The sequence below is a fragment of the Eubalaena glacialis genome, chromosome 3, assembly GCF_028564815.1.
Source record: "Eubalaena glacialis isolate mEubGla1 chromosome 3, mEubGla1.1.hap2.+ XY, whole genome shotgun sequence".
Taxonomy (NCBI): Eukaryota; Metazoa; Chordata; class Mammalia; order Artiodactyla; family Balaenidae; genus Eubalaena; species Eubalaena glacialis.
This window is the reverse complement of record NC_083718.1, coordinates 144240431-144252492: the sequence shown is the minus strand read 5'-3', so window position 1 is coordinate 144252492 and position 12062 is coordinate 144240431. Positions and strand designations below refer to the sequence as shown.

The following is a 12062-nucleotide window of genomic DNA, read 5'->3' as shown; positions in this document are numbered from 1 at the left end:
ATCTGGTCATGAAGAGACAACCTGACAAATCTTACTGGACTGGACTATTCAAAAATGTTGCTGTCATGAAATCACACACACACACACACACACACAAACACACACACACACACACACAGGCTGGGGAACTGACCTAGATTAGAGGAGCCTAAAGCAACTTGGCAATAAGCACAACGCATGGTCCTTGATTTCTTGATTTTTGGATTCCAGAGTGGGGAAAATAATTGGGGACAATTAGGTAAATTTAAAGAAGGATTGCATATTTAATAATAGTATTTTATCAATGTTAAATTTCCCAAGTGTGATAATTATATATGTGGTTATGTAAGAGAATGCCCTTATTCTTAGAAGATTTAAGGGTAAAGGGTAATTTTTTTTTGTTCTATTGAAATATATATACGGAGAGAGAGGGAGAATGTGGCAACTATAGGCTAAAAACCAATTTGAACATAAAAAAAATACACCCCCAAGAGTAGGCCAGTTATTCAGTCCAAATGGTCAACTTAATTATTCCTCAGAAAAATCATGTGAAGTTTACAAGAAAAATTGTATTCGAAATAACAGGTCCAGCTCATCTTCAGATAAAAAATGTCAAAATCTTCATCCATTCAAGGTCTCTCAGTCATGTGTTTTAGTCACTAGCCTTCAGTCAGCAGATTCTCTAACAGCGACAATTAATTTCACTCATCTAGACATGATGGCTTCGCTTGCTTCACAGTGTTAAACAAAAAGAATCTTGACTGCCTGAAGAAATATTTCAGTAGCAAGGGAAAGTACAGAAACAATGACTGAAGAACTGTACATGCTATATTTTATTTTGCAATGATTGTCTTTTAAAAAATCAGTTCTAACCACAAAACACACACACACACACCCACACACAAAAGAACACAATTTTTGGAGGTGATGGCTGAGTTTAGAACTTTGATTATGGTGATGGCATCATGAGTATACACAGATGTCCAAACTCATCAATATGCATATATTAAATGTGTGTAAATGTTTGTATATCAATTATACTTCAATAAAGCTTAAAAAAATGGTTCTGATCTCCCCTAGGAAAATTCTCCTCTTTACATTTGAAAAGAGATTTTCTGAAGTATGCAATTTATTCATTATATGATCAGTTTCTTCATCTATAAAATAAAGATTAAAAGTGTTACCTACCTTGTCAGTTTGTTGAGGATAATGAATTAGCAAAGATGAAGCACTTAGAATAGAGCTTAGCACCTAATAAGTACTCCATAAATTTTAGCTGTTATTATTGTTGCTGTTGTTGTCATAGGTCTTTATGGCCTCAGGATTGGATATCTTCATGGTTACCAATCATGTTCATACAAAACACTGTTGCAGCGTGAAGTCCCATACGTAAATGAAATGTGCAGCTTCTCTCTTTTCTCTCTAAGGCTAAGCCCTGATCAGTTTTTTAATTTATGTTTGTTTTGTTTTGTTTTGGGGATATCTGGAAAATATTTCCAAATCATATAACATAGTATTTATTTATTTGGTTAAATCATTTCAAAAATTTTATTAACCATAACTGGACTTCTAGGTATTTCCTACAACTGCTCATATTAACAAACCCATAACACATCTTTCCTGGCACTTCTGTCTTTGTTTTTACAGCCCAACTTTTTATGGCTAGATAGCTCCCCCCTTCTTCTGTCCTTAAATGATCTGATAAATTTCTTCCTTTTAGCATTTTGGTATTTTAAGATGTATTAAATTCTATATAAGTTATATTATCTAACACATGGAGAATGAGGAAGATACATTTCCTCAGGCAAAAATCACTTCCTGTATTTTCAACTGATATGTGTGTGGAGGTTTCAGAATACCATGTTTAGCCACAATGGTTTCAAGTATAGTTTTCTCAAGCTATAATAAAATATAAGCAGTATCTCTAGCACAGTGATCCCTGTCATTCTTAGAAATCATGCTCTTGTTATTATTTCTGCGAACCTTGTCTCATGAATATGATTTCATTCACTTTCCATTTATATAATGTAAATTAAAGAACTTCTTATTTTAAAATATTTATTTTCAATACCCTTGAAAACAATAGGAGGTACTTTGGGTAGTTATACTGTAAAGTTAGATTTTGCTTGCTTTTTAGAGACAAACATCTGTGGATTAAGTGATTAGCCACTATGTGTCAGTGTTTAGATTTTATTTTAAAAATCTGCTTACATGGATTAGAAGGATTTTTGTGTAGAAGAAACAGGTCACCAACAGAATGAGGCATATGGATCATCTCTTCTAACAGAGTGTAAAATGATGACATGTCTTGTAATTCACTTAAATAAGCTGAGCTAGAAAGTACAGGATTTATATGTTTAAGTGATACTTTAGGTTGGTTACATCATCAGTACATTTTACTAAATGTTTATTTTTGTTACCTGTTGTTTTTATGTTTTTCTCATCTGAGTTCCTTAGGACAAGATAAAATAATCTGGTCCAATTTTATTTGACTTAGAGCTTTGGGGTGAGTTTAAATATGCTTAATAAATGAAATAGTTATATTTATTTTCACTCAATAAATGGCAAACTAATCATTCCTTCCCATCAGTGTAAAATGCAATTGATAATATCACCCTATGTTGTGATTTATCTTTCATAACTTTTGTTTCCCCAGGCACTCCAGTTTTAAATTCTCTAAGGCAGCATTTGTTTAGTGATTTGACACCAAGCCCCTACATGAAATTGTAACTGTGGCTATGATCCCTTTCCATTTTGGTGCCTTCTCAATGCAAGAACCAAGAATACCAACATGCTTCCTCTGTGACCATTTTAACTTTGTGGTTATGATACTATTGCCCCAGTTAAGGTTACCTGTCCATGCTTTTTCTGAACCATGCTTTACCGTTCTGAGTGATGGTACCCCCACCTCTACCTAAATGACTGTGGACATTACTGCTGTTCAGATGATACTGTGATGTGATACCTAGATCCCAACATGTGGCAGTGCTGTTGGCAGACAGCCATCAGCCTTTGTGAATTGCCTAGGCTGTCATGCCACCTTTCCACGATAGTCCACATCCAAGGACTGGTCAACATGGTGGCATAAGGATCAGGCCCCCTTCATCCAAACTCAGACAACTCAGAAGGGTCATTCCAGCTTCAGAGCTCCCCAGGGATTGGTTAGGACTTTCAGTAGGACTGCATCACAGCCTTCCTTCTTTCTCCCTCTGAGCACTTCTGCTTCCTTTCCTTCCCTTCCATGGCTGTTATTCCCAAGAGCACTTCTTAATAAACCTTTTGCATGCTAATCTCCATCTCGGAGTCACTTCTTGCAATTTTTTCTTATAGTATAAATTTAAAATCCCTTGCATTGTAGATGTACATTCATCAGTGACAGAGATGACTTCACCCTTAATTTGAACTTGCACTTGGCTTGAACTTCTTCATTGAAACCCTAGAATAATCTCTTTTTGGGCAACCCAACAGGTTAGTAATAACATCACTTGTAAATACTGAACTAAAATGCATTAAAAAGCAGTATCATTAAGTGATATAAGATCATGTAAGTCTATAAAAGCCCCAGAAGCAAAATTCTCAGTGTCATGTACAGTCTCCAAATGAACATTAATTTCATAACAGGAGTGAGTTCCTGGCCAGGGTGAAGTATTCCCTTTTATACACAGTGGGAAGTAGTCCACATCCTTGATCCCCTTTCTCCAGTTTCTTTCTCAATAGTCACCAGGGCTGAAAATACCTGTGGGGATGAAGTTTGTCCTAACCCCATCACCTAAAAGTTCAGATCTACTGAGTGCCCAAGTCAATTCTGTCCAAGATTGTCTCTTTATCAAAGGCTAAAACTCACCCATGGTTAGTGTTTGGGATTGGTCTTGCTTCCCTAAACCCAGTACAGTATTTAACAGAGCTAGGCACTTGCACTGACTGTGATCACAGGCCTGAGAACTAGAAGCTGTTTTAAAAATGTCAATTTTTGGCATCATCTCTCTTCCCTACCTAGGGCTTGTAAATCCCCTTTCCCAGGGCCTGGGCATTCTTATTCCAAAATATCTCCCAGATTCTGAAAACTGTTACAATCTAGAAATGTCTCCGGTTGCATTTAACTGACTGTGGATCTCGATGCTGATCAGATGTTGGATCTTCTGTGTGGGGGAATGCTTCAGGAATGAATGCTTTGCTGGCGAGGTCCACTGGATTGTCTGCTGCTGATATGGTGACTCTCTGCTAGAATGGCTGCTCTTTTTGAATGTCTAGTTCCATGCCTGTCCAGGCCAGGGTTTTCTTCTAGCTGGTGAACACCCTCAGCCATTCAGGGTATCTGCATATCAGCAGAGAAAACCTTAGACTTCTCCATTTTTTCACTCCATGGCTTGTGTGTGCAAGACATAGATTTCCTCTTTACAAGAGAGCCTACTACAATTCTTTTTAAGGTACTTAATCAGGGATTTTCTCCTTTTATCATGTATCCATCCACTTAGAGTCCAATTCAGAGCTTAAAATCTCATCCTGACCCAGTCTTTCTCTTAAAAATTTTGTGGTTTATTTTAAAAAGGTAATATTAGTTCATTTTGGTAAAATAGGAAAATAAAAAAAATAATCACAGTGAATAACCTCTACAAACATTTTAATATATCTTCTTTCAGTTTTTTTAATGAGTGCAAACACACACACACACACACACACACCTTAAGACATACACACAGTGTAAATAGTAGTTAAAATAGATTGAGCAACTATTATGAGCTAGGAATTCTGTTAGGCATTTTATATGCGTTTGGTCTTCACAGCAACCATATGAGGAAATGTGGAGAGAATTGCTGTTTTTGTTTTTGTCTGCAGGCATCCAACTCCCCTACTCCATCCACATGGGGCAACCACCCCATGATTTCAGCTTGGGTCTGCAGTCCTGGTGGGGCAGCCAGTCGAGGTCCTTTGTCCTTTTCTGGCAAAGGGTTGGACACATATCCCTGATAGACCCATCAGATGCCCTTCCTGCAACTTGAATCTTGAACAGAATGACTCAGAAAGACTTGCAACCATTTTATCATATTCATCTGGGTGGTGCTCTCCTGAAAAGACTTCTTATAATTTTTGCTACCTAGATCTGATGAGCTGCCCTGGGACCTGCCCTTTCCCATGCAGAGTTCTTCAGATTTTTCTCCGAATCTGTGAGATTTTCTACACTTGCAATAACATTGTTTTCTTTATAGTTACCAGGTTTGATCTCACCCACTTACCACCAAAAAAATCCCTAAGCAATATAGAAAGAAATGTGCAGAAATATACAAGTATTATTCGAGTTTACAGATGATAAGATCACTATAGAAATTTTCAAAATTATTGTAAAGTACAAAGAAGGTAAAACTTACCAATTATTCCAAAACCTAGATATTATCATTATTACTATTCACATTTTTGTTTATTTCCTTTAGTCTCTCCTCTCTCTCAGTGTGTGTATATACATACATATATACACACACATGCATATACAGATATGTGTTTATATATATACAGAGAGAAATCCATACTATATGTACAGATTTGTATCATCACTTTTTAATTTTAATATTATTTTGTAAGCATTTTCCTGAGTAATTAAACTTCTTTCAAAATAATTTAAGAATTACAATATATTTTATTGTATGGATATATCATAATGTAGTTAATCATTCCTCTTTCAGACATTTAATGGCTGTTTCTTTTTTTGCTTTGATAAATAGCACTGCAATCAACAACTTTGTTGGCATCTGATTATTTTCTTTGAATAGATTCTGGAAGTAAAATTGACTTAAAGGCTTTGAACATTTTAAAGATTCTTGATATCTATTCTCAAAAACTTTTCAGAAAGATTGTGCCAATTTATAATTCCATGGCTAGTGCTTAAAAGTTAGTTAGTTTTATTCAATTCTCCAAATATGGATGCTGACTTTTAGAAATGAATGCCAAAAGTTGGAAAATAACAGCCAATATTGTATCAGGCATTTCTTTAATATCTTTTTTTTCCTGGTATAATGTAATGCAAGCTAACTTTATAATTAAAAACTTAGAAAAATATTCTAAAATGCTTGTTCCAGTTGTATATGAAAGTGTACTTTACTCTTTTCAACATTATTTTGTGTTGTTTTATTTCAATGATTCATGTTTTGCACTTTTCTAACTTTTCATATTTGTTTGCAATATTTGTATTTCTTCTTCTCTGAATTCACAATCATGTCCTTCACATATTTCCCCATTAGATCTAGTATCATGAGGACAACTGGGCATCCTTCCCGAAGGATCTATTCTCTGCTTGTATAGAGCCCAGAAGGATAACTCAGTTGCCCCTCAGTGACTCTTCTTAAATACTTCAAGTAGTTTAATCAGCTGTGGCTCTTAGTAGTAAGTGTTCTCATACACTTCTAAGCATATATGATTGCAGTAACTCATATTTGCAAAGGAGTTTTTAATTCATAAAAATCTTCCACATCCGTTATCATTTTTGCCTCTGTGAGGTATGCAGGGCAGGTTAGCGTCATTAGCATTATTTCAGGAATGTGGTGGTTGGGTTCCAGAGGAGAAAGCTGTCATCATTGCCAGTGAGGAGTAAAGTCAAGACTCAGACAAAGTCTTCAATTCTTAGATCTTTTACTTTTCATTAAGTCATATTACTAATGTTGCTAGTGTCCAGAAGTATAAAATACTCCACACAGGGTAAGAAAGTTCTGGAATAATGTTAAGGGACTCAATAGCAAATGCATGTACTGTATTTTTAGAATGAGACTGATTTATATTGGGGGCCTTTTAATTGCAGTCATCCATCGGTTTTAAACTTTCAATGTCTAAGTATAAAGATGCAGTAATATAAAGGATCCAGCTGCATTTTTACACAGAGCATGAATTGATGAGTTTATGAATGAGTGAAGTGATGGAAATCAACAGCAAGACTAACAATATGCCAGCCCATTTCAATAGCCTAAGCTATATACATCAGTACCTTGGAGAGTTTCCAATTTTACATCTCCCCCTCCCCCATGAACATTCTCAGAAAAGACAAGTTTTCAACCGTTAAAGAAAAATAAGAAGCATTGTACATTGATATCTTCCATGTTTTTTGAAAACTAAAAGATCATTTCATTTTTCATTTTCCTACCTTTTGCCCCATTTAAAATAAAATTGCCCATGGTTTGTGATCTCGTGAGAGCTTATTTGATTTAAGCAGCTTTATAGTATTTTTCCCCCATAGGAAACACATTTCTTTGCCTTATCTGCAAATTAAAGTATCCTTTTCTAATGAGAGCCTAGAAGAAAATCAACTCTCCCTATCTGGAGTGGTTTTTATTCACGGGTAGGATCTACTTCTGCAGACGTTGTGGAAGCAGAGTGTGGGTCTCCATAGCTGTAGCCAGGAGCTGCCCTACCGGCGAGGAAGGAGGCGGGAAGATGCCCGAGCCGGCCCTGCGTACCCTTAGGCCCCCGCGGCCGCTTCTGCCCTTGGGGCTGCGCCTCGGCAACCCCCCACCGCGCACGCGCACTCGCTGCCCCCACCCTAGCTGCACCTGCCAGGTCATAAACCCCTTCCCACCCTGTCGCTCGCTCTCTAGGAGGCACAGTCTTGTCTCATGTTGATTGGTCGAAGCCCAAGAGGGCGCCTCCAATCAGCAATCCCTCCTGCTCAACCTATTCCCGCTCTTCCCGCCCCCTCCCCGCCCCACCCGTCCCCCTCCGGCACCTATCTTCTTTGTAACTGGTGCGCGCCCAGGTCACTCAGTGCGGCGGGGAGAGGTGTGCCGGAGTGGGAAGGAGGGGTGGGAGGACGACGGGGAGGGGAAGGGAGGAGAGGGGGCGGGGCTCAGGTGCCGAGCGGCGCGGCCCGGGCCAGACGGGGGAGGGGGCGAACTGCGGGGCGGGGCAGGGGCAGCAGCGAGGAGGGGGTTACGCCGGCGACGTCGGCAGCGCGAGGCTTCGCGCGTGAGCGGCGCGGGCGCTGGGCCTGGCTACCGAGCTTTCCTGGCCGGCGAGGAGGTCCTCGACGCCGGCGCCTGGGGGAGCGCGGGGAGGAGGGAGGTTTTGGTGTCAGCGGTGTAGTTGACGGCAGTCCCGGCCATGGAAGAGACGCAGCCGCTTCCGCAGTCCGAGCTGCCACTGTGCGACAGCCTCATCATCTGGGTGAGTACGAGGGGGCGAGGGGGGCCGGCGGACCGCGGAGAGGTCCTGGGGGGTGCCTGGTCACTGGCATCTCTCAGGTGAGCCTGCGGAGCAGCGGGGACCACCTGCGCCGTAGCGGGGGCCACCTGCGCCCCGAACTCCGCTCATTGCCCTCCGCGCCTCCAGTCGCCCTTGACCGCGAGAGTGCCACCTGCGGGTTGTGGGGCAGGTGTGCGTCCGTGAGTGAGTGTGCGTGTGTTTATGTCTTTGAGGGCGGGGGGAGGGTAAAGGGAGCTCTGGGGGGCGGGACGGAGGAGGCTCGTCTTACCACCCTGATCGTGCTCCTAACAGCTGTGGCGGGAGCCAAGCGCCCATCCCTTTACTCCCCGCTCTCCCATTTTCTGCCCCTGCCCTGCGCCCAAGCCCTAGACTTTCTGGGCCACCGACACCCTTGCCTTCCGTCTGCTGAACAGCCTTCCCATAGTGACCTTTGTGCCACTTGGGAGTGAAGACCCCCTCTGAAACCTCCCCCCCACTGCAACCACCTTCCTCTACTTGGACGCAGGTGACCAAGAGGTGGTTTTAGTTCGTGGATCAGTGCTTCTCCCTGACCCCAGGACATCCATTTTTGTAGAAGCCGCTTAGAAGAGATGTTTCCACGTATTTCCTGCGTGGATCAGAAGATATGTTAGGGGTGAGGGCTCGTATTCCCTTTTTCTCACTGGTTCCCCTCCCCTTCCAATGGACAAGCATTTTCCTTAAAGAAAAGAACTTGGCATTTTCGTTTGCACTTTATCCGCGTTTAGTATTTCTGTTAATTTGTTGGGTTTGGACGGGCAGGATCTGTCCCCACTATTCCCGCCAGCAAAACAATGTCTCTGTCACCTTTTGGAGGTGCTCAGCGATCAGAGAGAGCTGACGTTCAGGTGTGGCTTCTAACCCACATTGGGCAAGGTTGATGCTCGATGGTCCACAAGGTGCTGTCAATGATGCTCATCCCTAAACCAGGTGTTTAGTTTTGTGTAGGGGACTGTGTGCAGACTGGAATGTAAACAGACTGGATTAGGAGGCGGTAATTGGTTGATGAGATTCCCTGTCTATCTCTCAATGCATGTAATTCAAAAGAATGAGAAATTAGGGAAGGTTTCTGACAATGTGTGAAGTATATTGGAAATAACCATAATGTAAAGCAACCTTTACACTTTGGAGGTAAATAGCTTTTGCTTTAAGTAGAATGCAAGCATCTGGAGTTCCTGAGTTAAAAGCAATTAGCTGAGTGTTCATCTGTATTTTCACTTAAAAGAAGTATTGGGATTTAGATGCCATGTTTAAGGCTGTCATGAAACAAGGCAACATTACTTCTAATGATGTGTTTTATTAAACGAGTGACTAATTAAAGGGTGTATCCTAATCTGTTGCATTGTTGCTCTAAACATCTGACTTACCTAGTAAACTTAGTCTTTATGATGTCATTGACTTATATGAGAGTTGGTGGTGAAGTATAGGATTTTCTTGAATTGTATTTCTTTTCTTGAATTGTATTTCAAAATTTAAAATATTTTGTGACTGTATCCATTGTTTTAATCAGTATTAATAAATAGTGAAGTTCCTACTTTGTGTAAGACACTGAGGAAGAAAGATATCAAGAATAATCAAAGAATTTTCAATTTTAATTGATGTGGTAGGCAGAGCTGTGTATTTTTTATAATGGAAGGCAAAATTCCTTAAAAACTGTAAAAATATTATTTATTTATATTTAATTTTATTTTTCTGGCTGCGCCATGCGGCATGTTGAATCTTAGTTCCCCCGCACAAGGGATTGAACCCGTGCCCCCTGCATTGGGAGCACAGTCTTAAGCACTGGACCGCCAGGGAAGTCCCATGTAAAAATATTATTTATAACATAAGGAAAGATAGGAATCATAGATGACAGAGTATAATTGGTTGTTTGCTTCTCCAGTTCTCTCTCAGGCTGCTGAAACACTATGGAGAAAATGGAATTAACGTGCAGACTGTTGCCTCTCAAATGCTGCTACAGCCAAATCCGTCTGTTCCCATACACTGCCCGGCTTTACGATTAAGAGTTACCACACAGTTCCTCTCTTACTTCTCTTTGCAAACCTTTATCAGTACCCTGTTTGAGCCCCAAACCTTCTCCCCATCAGGAAAATGACCTCCTCCTTATCTTTGGCTCTGGCTCTAGATCCACCTCTTTCACCTCTTCTAAAACTTTGCTCTGTCATTTATCCCCTTTCGGTATTTATTTTTTCCTTTCCATTACCTCTTTCCTCTCTACATGAAAACTTGCTCGAATCTTCCCTCTCTTAAAAAGAAAAACAAAGAGCCATCACTCCCTATTAAAGCTACACTGTACTCCCCCCTTCCTTCACAGTCATATTTCTTGCATTTTTAAGTACTCATCCTTTATACTTTTTGAGCTGTTATTTACTCCTCAGCCCATTGCACTTGAGCTCTTTTCTCTAAGGCCTTCACATACTGGGATTGGCAAACTGGGAACTATTATATTATCCTTATCGTAATTGATGGCTCCTTTGTGAAATTACCTTCTGCCTTAGTTTCTTAGGTTCCTGCCTCTAGGCTTTTCTTTACCTCTCTGCATGATTCCCAGTGAACTTTGCTGTTCGTCAGCTACTGCACAGTTGGTCTTACCTCACCTCCCCAACTTTCTGCAAACTGCCCTCATGCCACACTCCTCCATGCCCACCATGCTGTGTTGACTTTCTGTTTCTTGAAGTTAAGCTCTTTTTTTTTTTTGATGCATCAGGGCTTTTTAACTTCTCTTCCGTCTTCCTAAAATATCCTCCTTCTAGTTCTTCCAATGGCTGGCTGGCTTCTCACCATTCAGTTCTTGGGTCTCTTGTCAGATGAGAGACAGAGACAGTCTGTGACAGTGAGTGACCTACCTGTCCCCTACTCCTATCCCATTGTAACCTGTTAACCCCTTTTTGTTGTGTCTGTAACACTTAACATTTTCTGAAGTCATCTCATTTGCACTTTGGGGTCAGAGCTCTCATCTGACCTGTTTTCTGCTTTATCCCCAGGAACAAAAACTGACTAGGATCTGCAGTACAACGTTGAATCAAAGTGATGATAGTAAATATCCTTGTCTTGGTCCTGACATCAGAGACTAGTATTTCACCATTGATTATTCACCACTAAGTATATAGGTTTTTGTAGATACCTAGGATAAATTTTTAACTGTTTCATAGAGGATTGATGAATTTCAACAAGTAGAAATCAGGAGAAATGAGTTTTCCAGACACAGGGAAGAACTCCTAGCAGTAATGTAATAGTCTTCTTTGAGGATAAATTTTTTTTTTTTTTTTCCCCACACACACTGTATTTTATTTTTACAAGAGATAAATAGACTGACACCAAGCATTGTACATGGATGGCCACAACAAAAGCAACAATGATTGCAATTACCAAACATGAAACACACTCATACTATGTCATAATATTGACATTCAGTCCAGTAATCCTCCACTGCAACAGCTCCTTTACTTTGCAGTGAAAATTGATTTGTATATTCTTTGCCTCTGAGTTCTTGTGGGATTTTTTCTTTTTTTAAATTCAACCAGAAAGTCACAAAAATTATACTCATCCTCATCAGTTCACTCAGTCCCATGTAATTAATTTTTTTTTTTTTTCATCTTGATCTTTTGTTAGCACTTTTATGAGCTCATCAGTTTTTCATTAGAGTTCTGAAAATGCTTATTCATTCAGTTCAGCAGTACAGTCAGGTACCAGAAACCTGTACTTGTCAGAGTCTTTTCCATGAATTTCCTGAAGATGAAACCCTTTTATAGGAGCATATTTACAAAAGCATCAGAGTACACCCAGAACTGTCTGTAAATGACAAAAGACTTAAAAATGACCACGGTTAAAGATTTGATGAAAGTTCATAATAATGCAGTTGACAAGAAAATTAGTTATTTCTG

At 40.1% G+C, this 12062-nt stretch overlaps 1 protein-coding gene across 3 annotated transcripts in view; it reads left to right on the top strand.

Annotated features, from left to right (window-relative positions):
* Nucleotides 1–7888: 7888 nt before the first annotated feature.
* HOOK1 (hook microtubule tethering protein 1) overlaps nt 7889–12062 on the top strand; it is a 68946-nt gene continuing 64772 nt past the window's right edge. For 2 of the 3 annotated variants that reach the window (XM_061186507.1, XM_061186506.1), the window contains exon 1: nt 7889–8121. In XM_061186507.1, coding sequence (XP_061042490.1) covers nt 8059–8121 — 63 coding nt within the window. In that variant the 5' untranslated portion in view covers nt 7889–8058. The remainder of the gene's footprint in view (nt 8122–12062) is intronic. The other variant, XM_061186508.1, reaches the window with a different exon arrangement.